Below are 23,513 nucleotides of genomic sequence, written 5' to 3'. Positions count from 1 at the left end.
TAAACACTGTGCTAATGCATTGTGTAAACCCCTTCTCAAACTGTTTACCCTATCCCTACAAACTTGTCAGTTTCCCCTTGTTTGGAAGGAGTAATTTGTTATTCCCCTTCATAAAAAGGGAAACAAGTCGGATGCTAGCAATTATAGAGGTATTTCTAAATTGTCAGCAATTCCAAAGCTTTTTGAGCGAGTAATAACTCCTCACTTGCAGCACCTTTGTAGATCAGCAATATCTCCATGTCAACACGGACTTATGAAGCGCAGGTCTATTACAACAAATCTTTTAGAGCTCACCTTTGTGATAAATGGCTTTAGAAATAATTTTCAAACTGATGTCATTTACCCAGATTTCTTCCTATTGATTCGCAAACTTGACATGATACGGTTTCCAGTTGATCTTTTAAGTTTGATCTCTAGTTATCTTAGTGGCTGCACACAAAGGGTGCGTTTCAAAGACCTTCCATTGGTCATTGCACATTCCCGCGTATTTATGTAATTAAACAATTTTTAAAACTGGTGTCACGACAATTTACTAAATTTAAACAGCTCCAAGTGCAAGCTGATGACGTTTTATCGGGTTAATCCGCATAATGTCACCTATTCGCTAAGTGGGAGAACCTTGGAAAGAATAACGCTTGTTGACGATCTTGGCGTCCTCTTGGCCCCTAGACTTAAATTCTCTCTTCATATTTCGAAAATGGTTAATAAAGCTAGGGGAATGCTTGGATTTGTTAAACGATGGTCGAAGGAATTTGAGGATCCTTACGTTACCAAGACTTTATTTATATCGTTGGTCCGACCAATTCTTGAGTATGGGGCACCCGTATGGAGTCCCCAAAAGGGAATACATGCTGACCGCATAGAATCAGTACAAAAACTGGAATGCAAACCTATTCCTACCCTCCTATTCTCATAGACTGCTCCTCATTAACTTGCCCTCCCTTACTAACCGGAGAACGATGCTTGGTACTATATTTATTCATAACCTTATACGTGGTGAAATTGACAGTGCTTACTTGTTAAGTAGACTAAATTTCTCGGTTCCAAGTAGATTTATTAGAAACTAGTAAACCCAGCGAACTCCGTTCCGCCACCAGATGGCGATAGTTTTAGGTAAAATTTCGTTTGGTGTTTAAAAGATAAAAACAATTTTTTTTTGTTTTATATATGAAAAGGAAAAATTTTATTTCGATATCATTAAAACTTTGGACATTGCTGAGTGTTTTGCAATATTACACGTTGGTTCTTCAATAATTTGAAGATTTAACTGTAATTTTGATGCTGAATGAGCCGTTTGGCATCCTTCTAACAATATGGCTGCTATTCCCGAAGAAGCAACTGCAACAGCTATGTTGGATCTCGCCCGAACAGTTGCTAAAGCTAATGACATGAGGAATGTCTTGCCAGTTCCACCAGAGGCATCTAGGAAATATAAACCACCATTTTATTCGTCCGATTCGATTGCCTTCATTAAAGTATCATAAACTTTCTTCTGTTGAGAATTCAACAGGAGTACATTCGTTTGAGCTAATAAATTTAGTTCCTGGTGGTCAAATTCACGTTCCCGTTCTAATTCTCGATTAAATGCCACATTCATTTCACGATTTGGCGCTGGCATTGTAACCTGATTAATATATTACCGCACATGAGGTAACACATATCTTCGATCAAGAGTAAAATCCGATTATGTACCTCCTCATTCATCTCAATGTCGTGCTTTCTGCCCAGTATCGCGACGTTTGAGCACAATATCTCGATTTCCAAATTGTTCACAATCAGGATGGCGACTTCGTCTATTGTTGGAGCATTAAATGTCCTTTCGTGTGTTCCAGATGGTCGTTTATCTGCTTTTATGACAACTTTATAGTCATCATTTAGCATGCGCTCTAAAGCACTCTTAAACAACCTGACTATCGCATGATGTTCATAAAGCAGACACTGCAAGTTTTGAAGAATTGCTCGCTTCATTCCTGTATTGATCCCTAGGCGTCGATCAAGTTGTTCTCCATGTTGCCCATGAAATATATTTGTAAAAATTTTCTTTGTGTATCTTCGAAAGATAGTAATGATCCAATTCGCTGGTGAATCTGCCCTTGTATCTAAGATAAAGTAAGTTATTCTTTAACTAAATTCTATGTAATACCAAAAAAAAAAAAACCTTAAATGTCGGATTAAATCCTCGTTCTTCGATAATATCTGCCCAAAATGACGTCATTTGGAAACAACCATTGTATTTTCGAGTATTTGCCGGAAAGTGGCGTGATTCTTGTGTTTCACCACAAAGCAGTGAATACAATGGCTTAGGTGGCGAAGTCAACAATGGCAATTTCACTTTACCATTAAAGCAGCATAATCCAGGCGTTTCTCCGTAAAACTTCAACGCACCGCAATACTTGCAAACAACGTCCATTTGCCCATTGCAAACGCTGGGATGCAAGCTGTAATCAGTGATGCAATCGTATTGAAACACTGCTTGATTCAAATCAGCCCTTGATAAATATCTTTTGCGTCGCAAATTATCTATTTCTTGACCTCTGTTGTAAGCTCGACGATTCTGCATTGTCAACCGAGCCGTGTTACTGGTTGCCTCACTTTGTTCTTCTTATTGAGAAGCACGAAGTCGACCCATACTAACGGGCCGCTGTTCACGTGCAATGTTTTGTTCTTCTTCAGTCCTTTCATTTGCAGTATTTTGCAGTCTTCTTGAATTACGGCTTTGTCGGGAACGATTCGATCGTCTTGGTTGCGGCATTATTAATTAAACTTCACTTCAATTCACTAAAACCACGAAAAACTTCACTTCACTTCAATTCACCAAAATCACAAATAACTTCAATTCACTTCAAAAAAATTTAGTTGAAATGCTTATGTGCTTGTCAGTGTGATGAGGTAATAACTCAGTTTATATGCAATTTTGGTATGTCGAACGGAATAAAAAGTACACTACGTCCTATTCCGGGCTCTAAGCTACCTTCTGAGGTTTGGTTGAATATGTTGGTATTGGCGGAACGAATTCGAAGGGACAAATTGGAAAATCCACTTTTAGGTACCAGGCGAACATAATCCATTATAGACAAATAATTAGCAATAAAATAAAATTGCGACTATAATTAAAGATCTAAGCTATCCTATCTCTCAAGTTGGACTAGACTGCTCATGGTATGCCAATTTAATTTAACATCGGTTAAGTAGTTTAGGAGTCCATCGCGGACAAACATCGTGACAGGAGATTTATATATATAAGATTATGTTCCTTTAGTTTTAAATCTTTGTAGATTTAATTAGGACGTACATGAGCCTTTCAGGGTACTTTGTTCGGACTATAATAGACTGTTTTCTATAGTCTATATATGTATCTATATAGAGAGTCTGCAGCTCCTAAAGCGATTATTAATAACATTTCTGGCACGAAACTAGATCGTTATATTTAAAATTAAAATAAAATTCACTTTTGCTTCGTTTTTAATTTTTTCCTAATTTTTCTTTTAAAAATCGCGTCCAAATTCTCGCACATCGTGCCGTACGACACACGGCTGTCGCCCTCGGTCCGGTTGCGCGGGTGGTTGGCCGTGGAACTACGCGCGTTATTAAAAAAAAAAAAAAAAAAAAAACCAGATCGACACCCATCATCTTTTCGTCGATTACAAGGCTGTACTCGATAGTCCCCGGCGAGATCGCCTATATGCCGCCATGTCTGATCTTGGTATACCAGCAAAGCTGATACGGCTTTGCAGGATGACATTGAGCAACACCATCAGCTCTGTCAAGGTAGGAAACGACCAATCCGAAACCTTTCATACCAAGTATGGTCTTAGACAAGGTGACTCGCTATCTTGCATGCTCTTCAATATTCTAATAGAGAGTATTGTAAGGAAGGCTGGTGTGCATCGGACAGGCACGATCCTGACAAACAGGTGTGTCCAACTCCTTGGTTACGCTGATGATATTAATCATTGGCCGAACCAAGCGTGATGTTACAGCAGCCTTTGGGGCTATTAAATAAGAGTCGGCTAAACTAGGACTAGCAGTGAACATGGACAATACAAAGTTTATGGTGTGCTCAAGCAGAGAATCGCGGCGTCTTATTTCTCAGCTGACTGGCTTGGCACTGCTATAACTAGCACAAATGATGTCAGCCTAGAGATTAAGCGGAGAGTCACACTTGCCAATAGTTGTTACTTTGGGCTCAGTAGGCATTTCAACACTAGAGCTCTCTCTCGACAGGCAAAAATAACACTCTACAAGAAGCTCATTCTTCCAGTACTCTTATATGGTGCGGCGTGCTGGACAGTGGTGCCGTCCGATGCAGCCGCTCTTGGAGTGTTCGAGAGAAAGATTCTCTGCAAAATCTTTGGTCCGTTTTGCGTTGGCGATGCTTATCGCATTGGATTGAACCAAGAGCTGTATGAGCTGTACGGGGATGTTGATGTAGTCAGTCGAGTTAAAATTCACAGACTCCACTGGCTGGTTCACATCGCCCGTATGGAAGAAGACGCTTCGGCCCGTAAGGTGTTTGATGCGGTAATTGTCGGGAAACGGAGGAGAGGACGACCCCGGATGCGTTGGCAAGACCAGGTGATGGAAGCGCTGTCTACATCCGGTGCTGCCAACTGGCGAAGGCGCGCCCAAAACAGGGATGCGTGGAGGCGAATCGTGCAACAAGCTGTGGCCCGTCAAGGGTTGTGATGGCCAATTATTATTTTTAACCATAAAAATCTTTGATTGTTTTTATTGGTTGTGGGAGAAAAGGTTGAAGGCATGGCTTTATTAAACAAAGGATAAATCCGAAATTCTACATTAACATTTTACGTGCTTATGCCAAATTTGAATCATCTAGCTTTAAAATTAGACTTTATGCGTAAATTTCTGACTTTTTGCCCATTGTGCATTGCTGCAAACCCCGTTGCGCAAACAGTTTAGGCAAAGATGCATCTTCTTTGCTTCTCTAAATTGAATATTTGGACTCGAGTTAAAAAATCGCGAAGACATCGGCAGGAAATGATCCTTAGTAACAGGCATACCGTAGAATTTAAGGTCGTAGTAGAAGCAATTGTATTTGAGCTGTATCTGTGTTTTCCCACCTGTTGGCCTGGTGTTTGAATTATCAAGGCTTGGTCCATGTTTTCCATCATCCTGCACATCTTCTCCAAGAACGACTCCATAGGAGTCCATGTCGAACTCAGCAATGGGCAAGTCCTCTTCCCATTTTGCAAGCGTCCTCTGATCCAGCATGTGCGCGACGATGTGAATCAGGAATCCATCCAAAATTTGTTCCGTACTGGCCAGGGTTCGGAGTGCTCAAAGATGAGAATTCAAAAAATCGCTGAGCCCCCGAAGACCCTTGGCAGATCACTTCTTGACACCCTTTAAACCAAATATTGCTTGTACATGTGCTTGAAAATGTAAAACTTTATTATCAAATCGATTTTTCAATAAATTCAGAGATCTCCGCTATGTCCAGCCTTTCCAAGGATGGTTGGGCAAAATTAAATGCCATGTTTTGAGAGTCGATATATTTTAAACGCGCAAGAATATGAGCTTTATCAAACTGCTCAATGTTGTTAGCCACTGCATAATTTTTCACCGCGTTGGTTTGCTGCAAATATTGCACTTGGCTCGAAAGAATTCATATCATTTGGGCCATTTTGAGGCTGAACCTCGTTGACAGAATTAGGCATTTTATAAATCACACTAAATAAAAAATAAAAATTTACTGTCTGAACGGGTTTCCGATGCACGAAATACCCTGTTTTATAGCACGAAAATGCAGAAGCACTAAGCGTCAACAAAAGGTTACAGAACCTTTGAATTTGTTGTTGTTGTTCTTGCCCGCTTAGCAACAGCGAAAAAACTGATAAACAGCGCGAAATATACACAAATCTAACGACCGGCTAAATGCACTATGTATGTACGTTTGTGAGTTTGTGGCCTGTAAACGACGACAAACTTTTGAACGATATTATAATAAACAAAACGCAAAATAAGTTGCAGACTCCGAGGAACGAAAATCAAGTCGGGGTCAACAAAATATTTGTGGGGAAGACAACGATTTTGCCACCACTGATAAATAATTACACACGCGATAGGTATTATTATAATAATGATGCTGTTGGGTCAGTGAGCTTTTTCAAAGACCATTACCTTTGGTGGTGCCCAAGTAAAATAATAACGCACAAATTTCGACTTAAATATGCACTTATTTATTAACCTGGCACCAAGGCCTTAAATTCACAAAGTTATTGGTTTGTTATAGATTTGGTTAGGCAGGCAGACCGAATTGTCTGTGCCTATTTTTCAGCGAAAGGGTATGTTGGGCAGGCAGACCGATTTGTCTGTGCCTTTTTGCAGCGAAAGGGTAGGTTAGCAGGCAGACCGATTTGTCTGTGCTTTAGACGAAAGTATGATGGGCAGGCAGACCGATTTGTCTGTGCCGTTTGAGTCGCGAAAGTATATAAAGCCGAGATTTGGCAGGCGATCAGCGACCGTGCCTTCTATGTGCGTGTACAAATTCGAACTGGGATGAAGCTTGCCGTGGACAAGGCCAGGAAGCGATAAGCGAAAAAGTGCAAAGGTAGTTAGCAATGACAATTAAATCAGTGTTGCCGCGCAGGGCAAATAGCAAAACAAAAGGCAAACATCGAGAATTTGAATTACGTTACGATTTGAATTTAGTGACTGATTTAGGCTGCGGCATGACCGAACAGATGCATTAATTTTGAACTGCAACTTGTGTTTTTGAAAATATTACAGTGTATGTTGGTTCCGAGGTAATTTTGGAGAATTAATCAATCGGTTTCTTTTTGACTAAATTATTTTAGTAATTGTATCATTTAGCTTGTTTATTGGGTTTTGTAATTCCGTAATAATTACTGCCTGTTTATTATTTGAGTCTATCAATCCTGATTCGGACATTTTTAGCATTGCATAACCGTTGCAGCTACTACCTTGAGTACGGTGCCTAAGAAATCTAGGCTCTTGTCAATGTTATTCTACTTTTAACAAAGGCAAGATATTACAATATGTTTACATCTAATAAATTTCGCATAAGCGATTTCGGGAATAAATCGGAAAACTTGTCAGTTTCGTCTACCATATCTAAGAATTCTGTAATATTACTTGAATGTCCGTCCGCCATAAATCTGGCGTATGCAATGGCTATTGTTATATGTACAGTTCCCGTGATCCTGTAAGAAATTGGGTTTGTATAGCGTGAGTTCAATAAATGGAAAAGTAGAAAATCAAAAAAAGCATCACTTGATTGTCCTTATGGACCACCATCAGGTACGACCACCATCGTAGGTCCTGACTCGTGCCGGGCACTTTGGTCATCTAACAACATGAGAGGGCTTAGATGACTGTCTTGGGTTTCGCATTGTGCCGTACCTCCCGCATTTAAGTCTTGGGCGTAAGTATCGTGGGATGCTAGTTTACAGAACGATGCGTATGTTGTTTAAACGCATAACTTCATTGTTGCATTTCGCTACTACGATGTCCTGTAGTTGGTAAGACACGGGAATAATCGTGACCTTTTTACATCTAAATCTAATCTAAGTGTATGCAATAAGAACATTGATAATTGTTTGTGGGGAAGACAACGATTTGCCACCTTTTGTAAATATTTAAACGCACGAATAGGAGTGATTAAAATAATGATTTTATTTCGAGCTGCAACTTTGTTCGTTGGTTGTTATTTTATACCCTTGCAAAGCAAAAGGGTATTGTACTTTCAGTCAGAAGTTTGGAGACACCTCAGACCCCATATGATGTATATATATTCTTGATCAGCATCACCACCTGAATCGAAAAACGTCTGTACCTCTGTCCGTCTGTCTGTCTGTCTGTCCGTTTCTCTTCAAACAGTCACTCAGTTTAAAATCTATCTTGCTGAAACTTTACCAAAAGTTGTAGTGAGAAAGGCAACCAATTGATTGCAATATGGGGCCACGCACGTCCACAATAGCCATTGAAGGTAACGGTTGTACGATGGCAAACGGTGAGGTAAAAGTGAGGAATAACTTTTTGTTGGTTACAAAGATATCTGTAGCATTTCGCGCGTATGTGATTCCCAATGCCTGTATTTTTGGATGTGCACTTTGGTGCGCGTTCTACAATTTAAAACTACTTCGATAGTGAGTTTAGCCAGATATTCTTGCTCATTTGCATCTGTGATATCATTGGTTGCCGGGATTCTTAGCATTAAGGCATACTGAAGTCATGTTAATGTAGGGAGGAACGTCTGCATTGAAGAATCTTTGCTATTAAAATTAATTTAAGGGGTTATATACCTTTTTCAAAATCAAAAAATCGAAAAAAATTTTATGATTTTTTTTTAATGTACATACCTTCAACAATTTTTCTGCAACATTTTTTAGAGATCGGGGCACTAGAACCCAAGATACAGCCGTTCATAGCGCACGGTGTACACGACAACCTAATGTCCAGCTAAAACTTTAAACGCGATTATCTCGGAATCGCATTTTTGAGAAAAGGTCATTGCGGTGAGCACGATATCTCGGTAACCACTACGCCGATCGATTTGAAATTTTGGGGGATTGTTTGTAGATTCAATAGCTAGTTCGTGAACGAAGGAATTTTATTTTCGACAAATTTTTCTATTTTTTTGGGGCGAAAAACTAAATTATTAGACCTCAAAAAATCAGTTTTTTTGAAAAAATAATCACTGTAACTGTAAAAAATTTTTTTTCGTAAAATCCTTCATTCACGAACTAGGTAACACTATATACTAACGTAGTTTTTTTTTTTTTTTTCTGTTGAGCCGTTTCCTTGTTTTCATGCTCACCGTGAGCCACTACTGAAAAAAGGACTTCTGCGGCAAAGACTATAACTTCCACAATTATGAATATTTTCACTCGAAATTTTATACGAATTTACTTAAGGACACGTACGTTGATAAAATGTATATTGTATTTAAATAAAACAATGGTAACATGCTAAAAAAAATAAATAAAAACCCTGTATTTCTCTGGTGAAAAAGGTATAGAACCCCTTAATGCTCGAATTTTATACAATTTCGCCGTAAAGGCTGGCTGCTTCTGGAATTATTTGTTTCCTGAAGCAGTTTAAAGGCTTGTTCGAAGATTTCATCGTGTACGAGGTGTGTTCAAAAAGTATCGCGAATTTTGTGTTTTTTCAAAAATTATTTATTTATTCATGAATATCTATTTTGTCCCCTTCAAAGTAATCCCCATGAGATATTATGCACTTGTGGCAACTGTTTGTCCAATCTTCGAAGCACTTCAAAAAATCATTTTTTTATCTTGTTCAGCTTCTCCTTTGATGCCGTCTTTATCTCGTCGTAGTGTAACGTCGTCCTTTCATATGCCTCTTCAGTTAAGGGGGGCTTCTCATGTAAAATTTTAAAAAAAATCGAAATTTTTTTTTTCATAAATCGATAGAATAACGTCTTGAGAGTATATTCCCGAAGTTTTATAACTCAACTCTCAATATTATGGAAAATATCAGTGATTGAACGAGCGCGCTCAAGTTTAAGACCCACACTAACTCAAAACTTTAAATCGTTTTTTCTCAAAACTATGTTTTAAAAAACGCGGTACACGATTACGGAAAAACTACTGAACCGATTTTTGATTTCTAAAAAGTGTTTTGCAGATTATACATTGAACGAGTGCGTGAATATCTGAAATTGTGAAAAAAAAGTTATTTTATACACTTTTCAGCCCAATTCAGCAAAAAAAAAAGACGAAAAAATGGCACTTTTTTTTCAAGACGTGATTTCAATATTTTAAAATCGAATTTTTTGAAGTGGCTGACATTCACGCACTCGTTTGAACCTTGCTACATACAAAAAAATTTTTTTTGTTTTTTTTCAGATGAAAACTTTTTGCTCCACACTGTACCGCAATAAGTCCCTCAGCCGCGTCGAGCTACACGCGACCTTGAATAAGTCCGCCATTTTGTTTTTTAGAATTTTCAAAAAATGTTTTTCTCATACTTTAAACATGTCTTCAAATATGTGCAAAAAATTATTCGTGTAAGTTTTCATTTTCCAAGTGAAAAAAATTCCCAAAAAACCACTACTTTTTGGCAAGTTACATGAGAAGCCCCCCTTAAGGAAACAGGAAAAAGTCACAGGGGGCCAGATCTGGGGAATACGGTGGCTGCGGCCAAAAAGTCGCGCACAAGCAACGATGTGTGAGCAGGGGCGTTATCGTGGTGCAAAAGCCAATTTTTGTTCTTCCACAAATCCGGGCGTTTCTGGCGGATTGCTTCGCGCAAATTGCGCATAACTTGCAGGTAATATTTCTTATTGACCGTTCTTCCCTGTGGCAAGAACTCATGATGCACCACGCCCCTGCAATCGAAGAAAATTAATTTTTTCGTCTGTTGTTGAAGTGCTCGGGCGTCCGGCACGCTCTTCGTCGTTCACATCTTCTCGGCCTTCTGAGAACATTTCGTACCACCGATAAACGTTGCTTCGGTCCAAGGTAGCTTCTCCATATGCCACAGTCAACATTCGGAATGCATCCACGCACTTAATTTCGTTTTTCACACAAAATTTGATACAGGTTCTTTGATCCGTTTTTTTGAAAAGGTAAAAATCGAAGACGATCCAAAACACGTGCAAGCAAAGCTGCTGTCAACAATTAAGTGAACATTCAAAATGCCCGAGCTTGTCGGCATAAGTGAGAGACAGGAGTACCAACATAACGCCACGAAAAAATCGAAAATCGATACGAGGTAACCCGCGAAAATTCAAAATTCGCGATTTTTTTGAACACACCTCGTAGGTCAGCGAAAGTTCTCTTTGCGCAGTGGCAACATCTGATTGAGGCTCATTTTAAAGTGTGTTTTTATTTTGTCGGGCTTGTAAAACCATTTTGCATTGTGTTCTTCGATGTATGCCTTTTACCGTTTTATTTCTGCATTTGTTTTCCTCTTTGACCCAGCGAAGCAAAGAGTATTCCTTTAGTTCCATACAAGTATGTCTGTATCTTCCCTATAACCCAAACGATAGCTAACAATTCACTTTCGTTTGTAGCGTAAATTAGCTCGCAATCTTAAAAAAAAAAGGAAATCATGGTGATTGGTCTGCCATTTTAAGACAAAACCGCACCAATACCACTTGCGGAGGCAAGTAATGGTAATTTAAAGTCTGGGCACATTAAAATAATATCTTCTGATATATAAAATGTCTCGCAGGCGTTCAAACTCGCTGCGTTGGGTATCGTCGAATTCGACCGAAACTTTTCTTGTCATGGGTTAGCTAACTGTGCCATTTTTCCTTTCAAGAATGCTGGCCTTGCTTTTGATGCGAAGGGTTTTACAAAATTTCTGTTATAGCTAGGCAAGTAGAGGAAAGACCTGAGGCTAAGAAACCTTTTTGTTTCAAAGTATTCTTTTATGGCCTTTACCATTTCTGAGTTGATTCTGGTTCCATTTGCTGTTACTATAAAGCCTAAAATCCCTACACTTTCTTTAAAAAATTTAGTTTTTTCCTGTGCCACTCTTATATTGGCTTTATATTATAACACCCGGGAGCATATGGCCTCTACAATTTTTGTAGAGGATACAATAATCTTTGATTTTCGATCGTACTGGTGATTAGCCAGTAGCGACTTATCCTAGCGGTGGGGCTTCCACCTAGCGCCATCTAGGAGTGACGAAAGTTCTATTGTTGTGTCCATAGTAACGTGGACGACTGATTGTGCGGGTCCGGGGAGCCGAAATTTATTAATATTGTTAAGTGAGCAATAGAGCATGGAAGTGGTGGAGATTTGGAAAAAGAGACCGTTTCTTTTTGGGATTTGAACCCGGGCCTTCCGGATCGGAGGCCAGCGCTCTACCTGCTGGGCCACCGACCCTTAAATGTGAAGAATATGTGTTGAAATTTTCAAAAGGATCGGTTCAGTAGATTTTGAGATCTAATGTTCGCGAACTTCAGAAATACCGTTTTCGGGAAAATCGATTTGAATGTTTTTTTATACCTCAAAATTCAAAATTTAAAACTCTGTAATTCCGTTAGGTCGACTAAAATTGACTTAAAATTTGTACACAATATTCTCGACACATTGGTCGCTTAGAAAAAAAAAAAAAAAGCAAAAACAATTTTTAAAACCTTTAAAATTATTTTAAGAAGGGGCCTATGAAGCCATATGTATATGCATTAGGCGTTTATTTTTTGCTTCACTAGATGAGTCTTCCCAAACAACCTTCCTCTAAAAAACTGAGCAGGTCATTTGAGTTATTTGAGTGACTTAATTCATGTGTTCTCCTGGTTTTCCGGTTGTCCTGGTTGCGCCAAGAATCAATATTCTGATTCATGTTCGCCTTTTTAAAGAAGTGAGAATTTTTTCGTTTTTCCTTTTTTGACTCTACGATGCTCTCCCTTATGAAAGTCTGTATTTTGGTGTTTCTGTTTCATGGCCCTGGCATAAGTTGCGGCAAAACAAGTTCCGTTCAATGCTGGCTTCTGCCTCCCTAGCTAGTGCCAACGCGAAAGGCAGATCTTAGAGTTGTCCCCAAAGTTCTTAAATTAATGTTGGGCAGCCTGAATTAAACTTTTTAACGGGTCGGATCGGGCGAATAAACCTTTTTTTATCAAAACCGTATAATTATATCGTATATATCGTATAGCTGCCATTCGAGAGATCGAAAAATACTTGTATGTATACAAATATTGAATTAGCGGAAATAAAATGATAATTGTTGTTTTCCATCAGACAAGCACGATTTTTGGTTTTTGGAGTATACAGTTTTCTGTCGAATCTTGATTTTTGAATTAAATTTCATAAGAATCGGACGCCTGTCATATGAACAATCCTCTCAATATAAAAACTTCATAGAAAAGTCGACATAGCTTTGATGTTGTTTAGCCTTTATGTATTTTGTTCGACAAATCGCGTTTTTTCTATAATAAAGTTTTTTAAATTTATACTAAAATGTAGCCTTGGTGTCAAGCCATAACTAAAGATAACTGTATTAAATTTTTTTTTTGAAATTTCATCTAAATACGATTTTTTGCTATTTTGTTTAAATTTTTGATGGTGTCATAGTCTTTCCTGCTAGATTATTTTCTTAAAAAAGTTATCTTAGTCTGAACGAGTATTTACAATCTTTCAGCAACACTAACTTTGATTTTTGATTATTTTCAGAAATTAAAATGAATGCCGTGTTACCACCACGAATTTCTAAAGAAGGCTTGCAGCATTGTGGTGTTGCAAACAAAGGTGAATCCTTTCCAGACGATATTAATAGTGATCCAGAAAAAAATAACGAAACAACTTCTGTGAGGTCCTCATACGACGTTTCAAATGAAATTGAAACCTATATTAAATCTGATAGCTGTAGCCATATTGCAGATCTGATGAGCTCTAAAGCTAAACAGAATTTTTGCAGAGCACCTAAAAGTGTACGAACATTGAATGAACGCTTTCAAGGCACAATGAGTGATCATAACTATTCATGCCAAGGAGAAATAATGTGTAATTTCGAATTAGACAACATTCGTGATATACTTCTTAATATCATAATACCTAAAGGTTACTCGATAAAAGAGATTCCATGGGATATAAACTACTTTATCGAAAACACAATAAAAAGGTTGACAGATTTAAAGCTTAAGTACGGAAAAATACGAGTTAAAAACTTAAAACAAACAAAAACCTTATCTAAAAACCCTAAAAAACGAAGTCTTCAAAATTCAAAAATTAACCAAAATCATTTAGAGCCATTAAAAACTGATCGCAAAGATCAACATCTTAAAAATATTATTACAAATCTGCGGTGTCAGAAAAATGAAAAAAATGAAATTCTTAGAACCATACCATATTCAGATTTGAACTCAGTTGAGCATATGTTAAAAAATCGACTTGAAAATAATTTCAACGCAAAAACACGACTCATGTTAAATTCATCTGACTCATCCCAAACAGACTTCGAGCTTAAAAGCGGCTTTTGCGAAATAAAAAGTACTTCATCAAATAAAAGCAGTAAAACATCGTGTTTAATATCGCTTTTACGTGATTCTATTGAAACGGAAAAAGCGTACCCACATTTTTTTGACAATATTGATTTAACTAAATACATTAAGCTAGAACTAAGTTTTCAACCCATGGTTGAAATTGGTAAGGAAGTTAATATGAAAAAAAAATGTTGGATATCCGACAACAACACCGACAAAGAAATTAAAAGGTGAGTTTTCTATTTTTTTTTATATTTATGCCTTTGCAGAGCAAAGGGTATTATAATTTCAGTCTAAAGTTTGCAACGAAGTGAAGGAGACACCTCAGACCCCATAAAGTATATATCAGCATCAATCAGAATTGAAATACGTCTGTACGCCTGTCCGTCTGTCCGTTTCTCTGTAAACTAGTTGTCGTGTCATCCAGCCACAGCAGATATTTAGGTTCTCTTAATGCTAGCTCTTAGCTTATCTGCATAATAACCATCGCTCTCTCTCTCTCTCTCTCTTTATATTTCTATTCGCTCTCTCTCGTTGCTTGTTGGTTTATACTTTGGGTCAGCAATCGGCTGATCCGCGTCTCGATTCAATTCTATTACTTCTTTTCGATCCCGCGGACCTTTTGTAACTCTTTTTCGTCGAAAATAAAATCGCTGCTACCAGAATTCAAAAACAAAATTTTTTTCGTGCATAATTACTTCAACAGCTAATAAAAAAGCTTATTAGCTCAACATTTGGTGACCCCGACGTGATTTGTGCAAAAAAGTACCCAGTACAAGTCACAAGAATTAATTTATTTTACCATCTGCATATCTCTTTTTATCGTTGCTGCAGCTTCGTTGTGCGTTGGCCGGCCATAAACAAAACAAATTTGTATAAGTTGATTTGTGCAAATAATATTACACAAGCTTGTACAAAAGGCGGTACATAGACCAGTAGTGAACTGTTTTCAATATTACTCTTTGCGCTCATTTTCCCGCTAAGCCGAATTTTGCCCACCGAATCTGCTGCATTTTTTGTTTTTGTTGTTGCTGCTTAACATGTCTACGGAAAATTCGGTAATTGTCAACGGCAATGGCAATTTAAACAGGGTGACATTTCTGAGGCGCAAGGAAACTTCACTATTTAATAGAGTGGAGCGATTAATGGAATCTTTGTCAAGTTCGGCGTTGAATTCTTAGACGATTCTGGCCTTCATGTGAGGTTGGAGCTTATCGAGGAGCTTCAGGGCGCATTTAAAAGGGTTCTCAACGAGCTCGGGAATTGGATTTCGAGGAAATTGAAAACGATTTGGATAAGAAATTTGATGACGTCTTCGTAATTCTTATGTCGACGGTTCGTTCAGAGATCACAAATCGCTCCTCGCAATTGCTTCAGCATTCAACCTTTGCTGATGGTAATACGCCCGGTCATTTCGCCCATCAACAGCGCCAAGCTCTGCGCCGAGCGATTCCACTTCCCGCTCTTGAACTTCCGAAATTCGCTAGAGGTTATGCGAATTGGGCCGATTTTCACTCTATGTTCACTACCATCATAGATAGTCATCCTGACCTGACCAACATAGAAAAGCTGCAGCATCTACCTACGTTCATGCCTGAGGGATTCTGCGTTAGAAACCATCCGCTCGCTGGAAATTTCGGATGGCAATTATTCTGTGGCATATGACTTATTGCAAAAAAGATTTGATAATCGTCGTTTAGTTTTTCAGGCACACATTACTGAGATCCTGGGGCTTAAGGCAGTGCAGAGTGGTTCCGTCTCGATGCTTCGTGAGCTGTCCGATAAGTTTAACGCTCATATTCGTGCTCTAAAGGGATTGGGCACGACGGAACAAATCGCAGGATGCATCATCGTTCAAATACTGCTTCAAAAGCTAGATCCTGCGAGCTAGGCCAAATGGGAGGAGCGTTTAGAGGATCCAGTATTCATCAATCTAATTCCGATGTGGGAATCCATGGCATCATTTTTGGAGCAGCAATGCAGAACATTGGAGACTATGGATTTCGCCATGGCAAGCTATGCGTCTGGCAATCAGGTGGGACACAACGGAACATCTAATTCTCGTAGATCCGCTTTTGTTGCCACAAATATTAACCCTTGGATTTGTTCGTTCTGTAATGCTTCTGGTCACTCCATTCATTACTGCCAAGATTTTAATGCCCTGCCCCCTGCAAATCGGCTTCAAGAAGTAAAGAGGCTCTCTCTTTGCATAAACTGCCTTAAGATAGGGCATCAATTGAGGCAGTGCAATTCCAGCAATTGTCGTACATGCGGAGCTAAACACCACACCCTCCTTCACTTGGGAAATTTAGCCTCAGCTTCTCCACAGGCAGGATCACAGCTTCCAGAAGCTCTTGCCGCTGTCTCACTCAATGCTGTCGTAGAACCGTCTGCCGTGCCTTCCACATCCACTGCTCTTATTGCTCAGGATTTCAGTACTGACAATGTGCTCCTAGCCACTACCACCGTTCTCGTAAAAAATCGTTCTGGAGTTTTCGTTCCATGTCGAGTCCTTCTTGATTCGGGCTCTCAACTGCATCTAATAACATCCCTCAGCGTGTGGATCTTTTGATTGGAGCCAGTTTGTTTTACGAGCTGTTGTGCGTTGGACAAATTAAGCTCGCACCTGGATTACCGCTTATTCAAAAGACTCGACTGGGATGGATTGTTTCCGGAGGATATGGCGTCTCCAATGGCTCTTCATTAATCTCGCCCCTTGCTGTACCTCTCGTTAGTAAGGAGAATAGCTTGGATCGCCTTGATGATCGTCGAAAGGTATTGCTAATAAAATCACCATACGCAGACATCGTAGCCTGTTCCAAATTTGCAAATTCCTTCGCTGCCCTTCAAAGGATTTTCGGATACGTCTACAAGTTTATCAATCGCACTCGTCAGCCGGATCTTAATGCGTCGGATATCCAAAGCGACATAAAATCCTTGCAGTCTAAAGGAGCAGTAGCCCCATCTAGTTCGGTTGGATCTCCATTTCCCTTTATGGATCAGTTTGGGCTTCTTGGAGTGGATGGCCGACTAAGAAACTCGTCGCTGGACTTCAATGGCCGTATCCAATCATATTGTCACGAAGCCATCCTGTCACTGGCGCCATCATTACTCACTTTCATGAGCGTAATCTGTACACTGGACCTCGCGCCCTATTCTGCATCGTTCGATCCCAGTATTGTCCTATTGGGGGAGGAAGACGGAACGATTGGATGGATGTCAACGTGTGGCCTATTTGCAGCAAGTCCGCTGGACCCAATGGAAGGAAGTCTACCTGACGCTACTGCAGCAGCGCTCTAAATGGCGTACCCCGAAGCCTGGCCTGGTTGTCGGTGACGTGGTGCTGGTCAAGGATGAGAACTTGCCTCCGATGAAGTGGCCCCTAGCGAGAGTCGTTGAGCTTCTGTGTGGTCGAGATGGAGTTGCTCAAGTTGCCGTGCTCAAGACAACATCTGGAGCGGCAAAACGAGCAGTTAATAAGCTGTGTCTGCTACCCCTTAAGGATGCTGTTGAAAGCCAGGCTTCCAACGGGGGGAGTATGTCGGGTCATCCAGCCACAGCAGATATTTAGGTTCTCTTAATGGTAGCTCTTAGCTTATCTGCATAATAACCATCGCTCTCTCTCTCTCTCTCTTTATCTTTCTATTCGCTCTCTCTCGTTGCTTGTTGGTTTATACTTTGGGTCAGCAATCGGCTGATCCGCGTCTCGATTCTATTCTATTACTTCTTTTCGATCCCGCGGACCTTCTGTAACTCTTTTTCGTCGAAAATAAAATCGCTGCTACCAGAATTCAAAAACAAAATTTTTTTCGTGCATAATTACTTCAACAGCTAAAAAAAAGCTTATTAGCTCAACACTAGTCTCTCAGTTTTAAAGCTATCTTGCTCTCTTTCTAAATTTGTGTAGTTATTGCTAGCAGTATATAAGTAGGAACTATATCGGATACGAGAGAATGATATACAAAATTCTCACGCCTTTGTTTTTAATGAGATCAATTTGATTTCTTCCAGATGGCGTTTTCTATCTACTATTGAATTTCGGATTAAATTTTATAAAAATCGGATAACTCTATCATATAGCTGGCATAGGAAAGATGAAAAAATATATATTAGGTTGTCAAAAAAGTCTTGCGGTATTTTTATTGAATTTTCAATTGTTCATAAAATTGGTTACAATAATGCGATGCAAGTCAAATATGCCCCGTTTTGTTCGATGACGCGTTCCCAACGAGATGCCAACTTCATAATGCCCCTCTCATAGAAGCTCGCTTCCCTATTGGCAAAAAACTCGGAGAGCCAATTTTCACAGGACTCTCTTGTGGCCAACTTCAGACTACCAAGCGCGTTTGCCATGGACAGAAGCAGGTGGTAATCACTTGGTGCGAGATCCGGACTATACGGTGGATGCAAAAGAACCTCCCATCCGAGCTCCCGGAGCTTCTGGCGCGTCACTAAAGATGTGTGTGGCCTGGCGTTGTCCTGGTGGAAGACAATTCGGCCTCTGTTGATCAAAGATGGCCTCTTCTGCATGAGTGCTTTCTTCAAGCGGTCCAGTTGTTAGCAGTACAGGTCCGAATTGAGCGTTTGGCCATAGGGGAGCAGCTCATAGTGGATTATTCCCTGCCAATCCCACCAAACACACAGAAGAACCTTCCTGGCCGTCAATCCAGGCTTGGCCACCATCTTGGCAGCTTCACCGCTTTTCGACCACGACCGTTTGCGTCTTACGTTATCGTAAGTGACCCACTTTTCATCGCCAGTCACCATACTCTTCAAAAACGGGTCGATTTTGTTGCGATTTAGAAGCGATTCGCATGCATCCATACGGTCAAAAATGTTTTTTCGCGTCAATTCGTGTGGCACCCATACATCGAGCTTCTTAGTGACTCCAAGCTTCTTCAAATGGTTAATAACGGTTTGATGACTCATGCCCAGCTCTTGACCCAAGCTACGGCTGCTACTATGCCGATCTCTTTCGACCAATTCAGCGATTTTATCGCAATTTTCGACGACAGGCCTTCCGGAGCGTGGCGCATTTTAGACCACATCTACACCAGAACGAAAACGTTGAAACCATCGTTGGGCGGTGGAAATGGAAACTGTATCGGGTCCATAAACTGCACAAATTTTATTGGCGGCTTGAGATGCATTTTTGCCTTTATCGTAGTAGTACTGTAAAATATGCCGTATTTTCTCTTTATTTTGCTCCATGATTGCGACGCTATAACTAACGAACGACTTAAGGGGGGCTTCTCATGTAACATGCCAAAAAGTAGTGGTTTTTTTTGGGAATTTTTTTCACTTGGAAAATGAAAACTTACACGAATAATTTTTTGCACATATTTGAAGACATGTTTAAAGTATGAGAAAAACATTTTTTGAAAATTCTAAAAAACAAAATGGCGGACTTATTCAAGGTCGCGTGTGGCTCGACGCGGCTGAGGGACTTATTGCGGTACAGTGTGGAGCAAAAAGTTTTCATCTGAAAAAAACACAAAAAAAATTTTTTTGTATGCAGCAAGGTTCAAACGAGAGCGTGAATGTCAGCCACTTCAAAAAATTCGATTTTAAAATATTGAAATCACGTCTTGAAAAAAAAGTGCCATTTTTTCGTCTTTTTTTGGCTGAATTGGGCTGAAAAGTGTATAAAATAACTTTTTTTTTCACAATTTCAGATATTCACGCACTCGTTCAATGTATAATCTGCAAAACACTTTTTAGAAATCAAAAATAGGTTCAGTAGTTTTTCCGTAATCGTGTACCGCGTTTTTTAAAACATAGTTTTGAGAAAAAACGATTTAAAGTTTTGAGTTAGTGTGGGTCTTGAACTTGAGCGCGCTCGTTCAATCACTGATATTTTCCATAATATTGAGAGTTGAGTTATAAAACTTCGGGAATATACTCTTAAGGGGACGTTCTCTTTGTTTTGGTCGAAATGAAGGCAAAGTTCGTCAATTTTTTGTGGGATAATGAAAAGGCGTACGAACTTCGGGTTTTGCTTTTTGAATTCGTTTATTATTCAAGATTTTTTTAAAATTTATTTGATGGTGAAATTCAAAATGGCGGCTGCAAAATGGCGGCTTTCGTCTGCCTCCGCGCGGCAAACATCGTCCCAAAATTACGAGCCTGCAGCCTCTTGTTGTCAACAGAAATAGAAAATTGTCACCATTATGTAAAGTTAATATACTTGTGCGAGGCACTAACCTAGTGGCATCAAATTGCGGCCATAAATTGACCGCGTAATTAACGTTCGAATTTTAAAGTTCGATTTTCGTACATTTTTTTTCAGTTAACCCACGTTGAAAAATTATAAATAAATTATTGTTTTTTTCCGGAGTAGGTTAGTGCCCTAAAGAAAAGCATCTACTTTCATAAAAAATTTACATGAAGCAAATCGGTTCACAGGATGAAGCTGTGGACGCGTAATTTTTTTGAAAAACATGGTTTCGAGAAAAACGCGTTTAAAGTTTTTAGCGCATACCACAGCGCGCCTGACGCATCATCGTATCGAAAATTTCTTTCACACACATATTCTAAGGATATGTGGCTTTCAATTTTTGCAAAAAAAAAAAAATCGATTTTTTGATCCAAAACAAAGAGAACGTCCCCTTAAGACGTTATTCCATCGATTTATGAAAAAAAAAAAATTTCGATTTTTTTTAAATTTTACATGAAAAGCCCCCCTTAAAAGAAAAGACAATCAATCAAACACGTGTTAGCGCGTGAAATGACTTTCCAAAAAGGTATAGTATGACTTGATGCGACGAATAAAACAAGAACTACGCGCTTTCAGCGCCAATTAGCGAAAATACCGCAAGACTTTTTTGACAACCTAATATATTATATAAACCATGGAAAAAAAATTATAACGTCGTTGCTCTCAATCCCACAAATCAAAAAGCATCCAAATGTGTATTATTTTTTAATAACCTTTGAATGGGGTCATTAAAATCCGACAACGTTATCATATGGCTGCCATAGAAAAGATTAAAAATTATATATAGAAATTATGAAAATAATTTGGAATATACAGTTTTCTAACGTTTTTTAAAATGCAAATTAGATTTCATAAAAATCGGACTGCCATATCATATAGCCTTGGAATATTAATAGAAATTTCATCAAAGCTTCGATGTTGTTTAGCCCTTATGCATTTTGATCGACATATTTGATAACCGCAAGGGTATATAAGCTTCCTTTCTTGTTTTTTTTTATATAATAAATTTGTTTTTATTTTGTTTTTTTTTTTTTTTTGTTATTTCTGTACTTAATTTTTTTTTTTAATTTGCACGTACCTATCGATTTCTGTTTGAATTAACGATCCGTTAAGATTTTTGGTATTTTTGGGTTGGGTATTGGCTAGCTTGTCAGAAAGAGCTGACCAAAGAGAAACTGCAGTTGATGTGGTTGTTGTCATCGCCAGTGTCGAAGTCTTAAACAAGGGCATTGGGCTGGTCTATGTTGTTATGAGCAGATCGTTGGTAATGTTGTGGGAGTATTATTGATTATTTTTGGTAATTTGAACACACTACTTGAGCACTTGTACCCATGCGTTTTGGAAGTAACAAATTAAAGGTCGCAAGTGCCAAAAACTGATATCCAAAAGTTGTGTATTGCACGCAGTATATAAGTCGGAACGGGCCGGATCGGCCGACTATATCGGATAGCTCCCAGATCGACTTAATTTCTTCCAGATGGCATTTTCTAACTAAAATTGAATTTCAGATTAGGCAAGATCGAAAAATATACATAGAAATAATGGGAAAAAAATTAAAACATCGTTGTTTTTAATCCGTCGAGCATGATTTTCAAAATATGGAGCTTTTTAATAACTCTTGAATCGAGAAAAAAATTTCATTAAATCTGACAATGTTAGCATATACATAGCTGCCATAGGAAAGACCGAAAAATCTGTATAGAAATATCTAAATAAAAATCTGTATAGAAATTTTTTTTTTTTTTTTTTTTTTACGCGCGTAGTCCCACGGCCCACAATCCCGCCCAACCGACCGAGGGGCGACCGCCGTCTAACGTACGGCACGATTCGCGATAAATTTTGACGCGATTTTTAAAAAAAAAAATTTTAAAACGAAAGGTGATGAAAGAAAGTTAAATGTTATTTTAATTTTAAATTTAACGATCTAATTTTGTGCCAGAAATGTTAGTATTGATCTTTTTAGGAGTTCCAGAGAGTCAGAAGAAGATACTATAGAATACAGTCTATTATAGTCTGAACAAAGTACCCTGAAAGGCTCATGCACGTCGTAATTAGATCTACAAAGATATAAAACTAAAGGAGCGTACTTGGTACCGAGAAATTTAGTCTACTCAGCAAGTAAGGACAGTCAATTTCACCACGTATAAGGTTATGAATAAATACAGTACCAAGCATCGTTCTACGGTTAGTAAGGGAGGGAAAGTTTATGAGGAGCAATCTATGAGAATATGAGGGTAAGAATAGGTTTGCATTCCAGTTTAGGCGGCGTAGGGCAAAAATTAAAAAGTTTTTTTGTACTGATTCTATGCGATCAGCATGTACTCCGTATTGAGGACTCCAAACGGGTGCCCCATACTCAAGGATTGGCCGGACCAACGATATAAATAAAGCCTTGGTAACGTAAGGATCCTCAAATTCCTTCGACCATCGTTTAATAAATCCAAGCATTCCCCTAGCTTTATTAACCATGTTCGAAATATGAGCAGAGAATTTAAGTTTGGGGTCCAATTGGACGCCAAGATCGTCAACAAGCGTTATTCTCTCCAAGGCACCACCACTTAGTGAATAGGTGACATTTTGTGGATTGACCCGACAAAACGTCATCAGCAGGGCTAACAGAGTTATGTTTTTAAATGAAAAAATATTTATTTCCATATTTTCGCCTTTTTTTCCTATAAATCCATATTTTACACAATCACTTGAATAAATCCATATTTTGAGCATTAAATTGTCTGAAAACCTATAGAAAGATATGTTTGGCTCAAATATTATGAAATTTCTGTCGTTTGCCTTATACTCGATAATAAATAATGTAAACAAAACATCGTTGCGTCGTTAATCAATCAAAATATGTATCATCGAATGTAACAATTATGGATCTGCGAATTCTTCAGGACATATCGCGAATGTTAGCAGGAAATCTCATTGATAGTTCTACAGAAGGTGACGATCTTATCCTGAATTTATCACCTGATGTACTGAATGCATATGCAAATGCTCCTGTTACAACTTGCGATGTTGAGCGTTCACTTTCATCATATAAACACATATTGAGTGACAAACGCCGTAGTTTTGTTTTTACTAATCTGCAATGATCTTTGAGACAAACGGCGCACTTTTGTGTGTAGCGATTTCTAATTGTTCATTGTCATAAAAAGTTAATATATTCGATATAATCGTCTACGTTTATCCATTTTTATACCTATATTTATCCCTTTTTTCGTCTATACTACCTATATTTATCCATATTTATCTATATTTATCCATTTTACTCCATATTTGTCAACTTTTTCGTCCATATTTCTCTATTTTTTCGTCCATAAATCCATACATATTTTTACGTTTTTAAGAACA

The 23,513-nt window shown here is 38.6% G+C and overlaps 2 protein-coding genes and 1 long non-coding RNA gene across 4 annotated transcripts in view; 2 read left to right on the top strand and 1 right to left on the bottom strand.

Moving 5' to 3' along the window:
• Positions 1–23,513, top strand: part of LOC108101655 (transcriptional regulator ATRX homolog) — a 467,254-nt gene that overhangs the window by 15,248 nt on the left and 428,493 nt on the right. For both annotated transcript variants that reach the window (XR_006245477.1, XM_043208182.1), the window contains exon 3: positions 13,134–14,172. Coding sequence is in view for 1 of the 2 variants with exons in the window: in XM_043208182.1 (XP_043064117.1) it covers positions 13,142–14,172 (1,031 nt within the window). In the remaining variant the exon portion in view is untranslated. The remainder of the gene's footprint in view (positions 1–13,133; positions 14,173–23,513) is intronic.
• LOC122320073 lies at positions 3,691–4,686 on the top strand. Its single transcript, XM_043208149.1, has 2 exons — positions 3,691–3,768; positions 4,225–4,686. The coding sequence occupies exons 1-2, from the start codon at positions 3,691–3,693 to the stop codon at positions 4,684–4,686; spliced, it is 540 nt and encodes a 179-aa protein (XP_043064084.1).
• On the bottom strand, positions 19,930–20,610 carry LOC122320101. The gene is made up of 2 exons (XR_006245478.1): positions 20,147–20,610; positions 19,930–20,077 (listed from the first exon to the last, which is right to left on the bottom strand). It is a non-coding gene; the product is annotated as an uncharacterized LOC122320101 (long non-coding RNA).

Source organism: Drosophila ficusphila, unplaced genomic scaffold (genome assembly GCF_018152265.1).
Source record: "Drosophila ficusphila isolate 14025-0441.05 unplaced genomic scaffold, ASM1815226v1 contig_414, whole genome shotgun sequence".
In the NCBI taxonomy this organism is placed as follows: Eukaryota; Metazoa; Arthropoda; class Insecta; order Diptera; family Drosophilidae; genus Drosophila; species Drosophila ficusphila.
The sequence above is the reverse complement of the archived record's forward strand: the minus strand, read 5'-3'. Positions and strand labels throughout refer to the sequence as shown.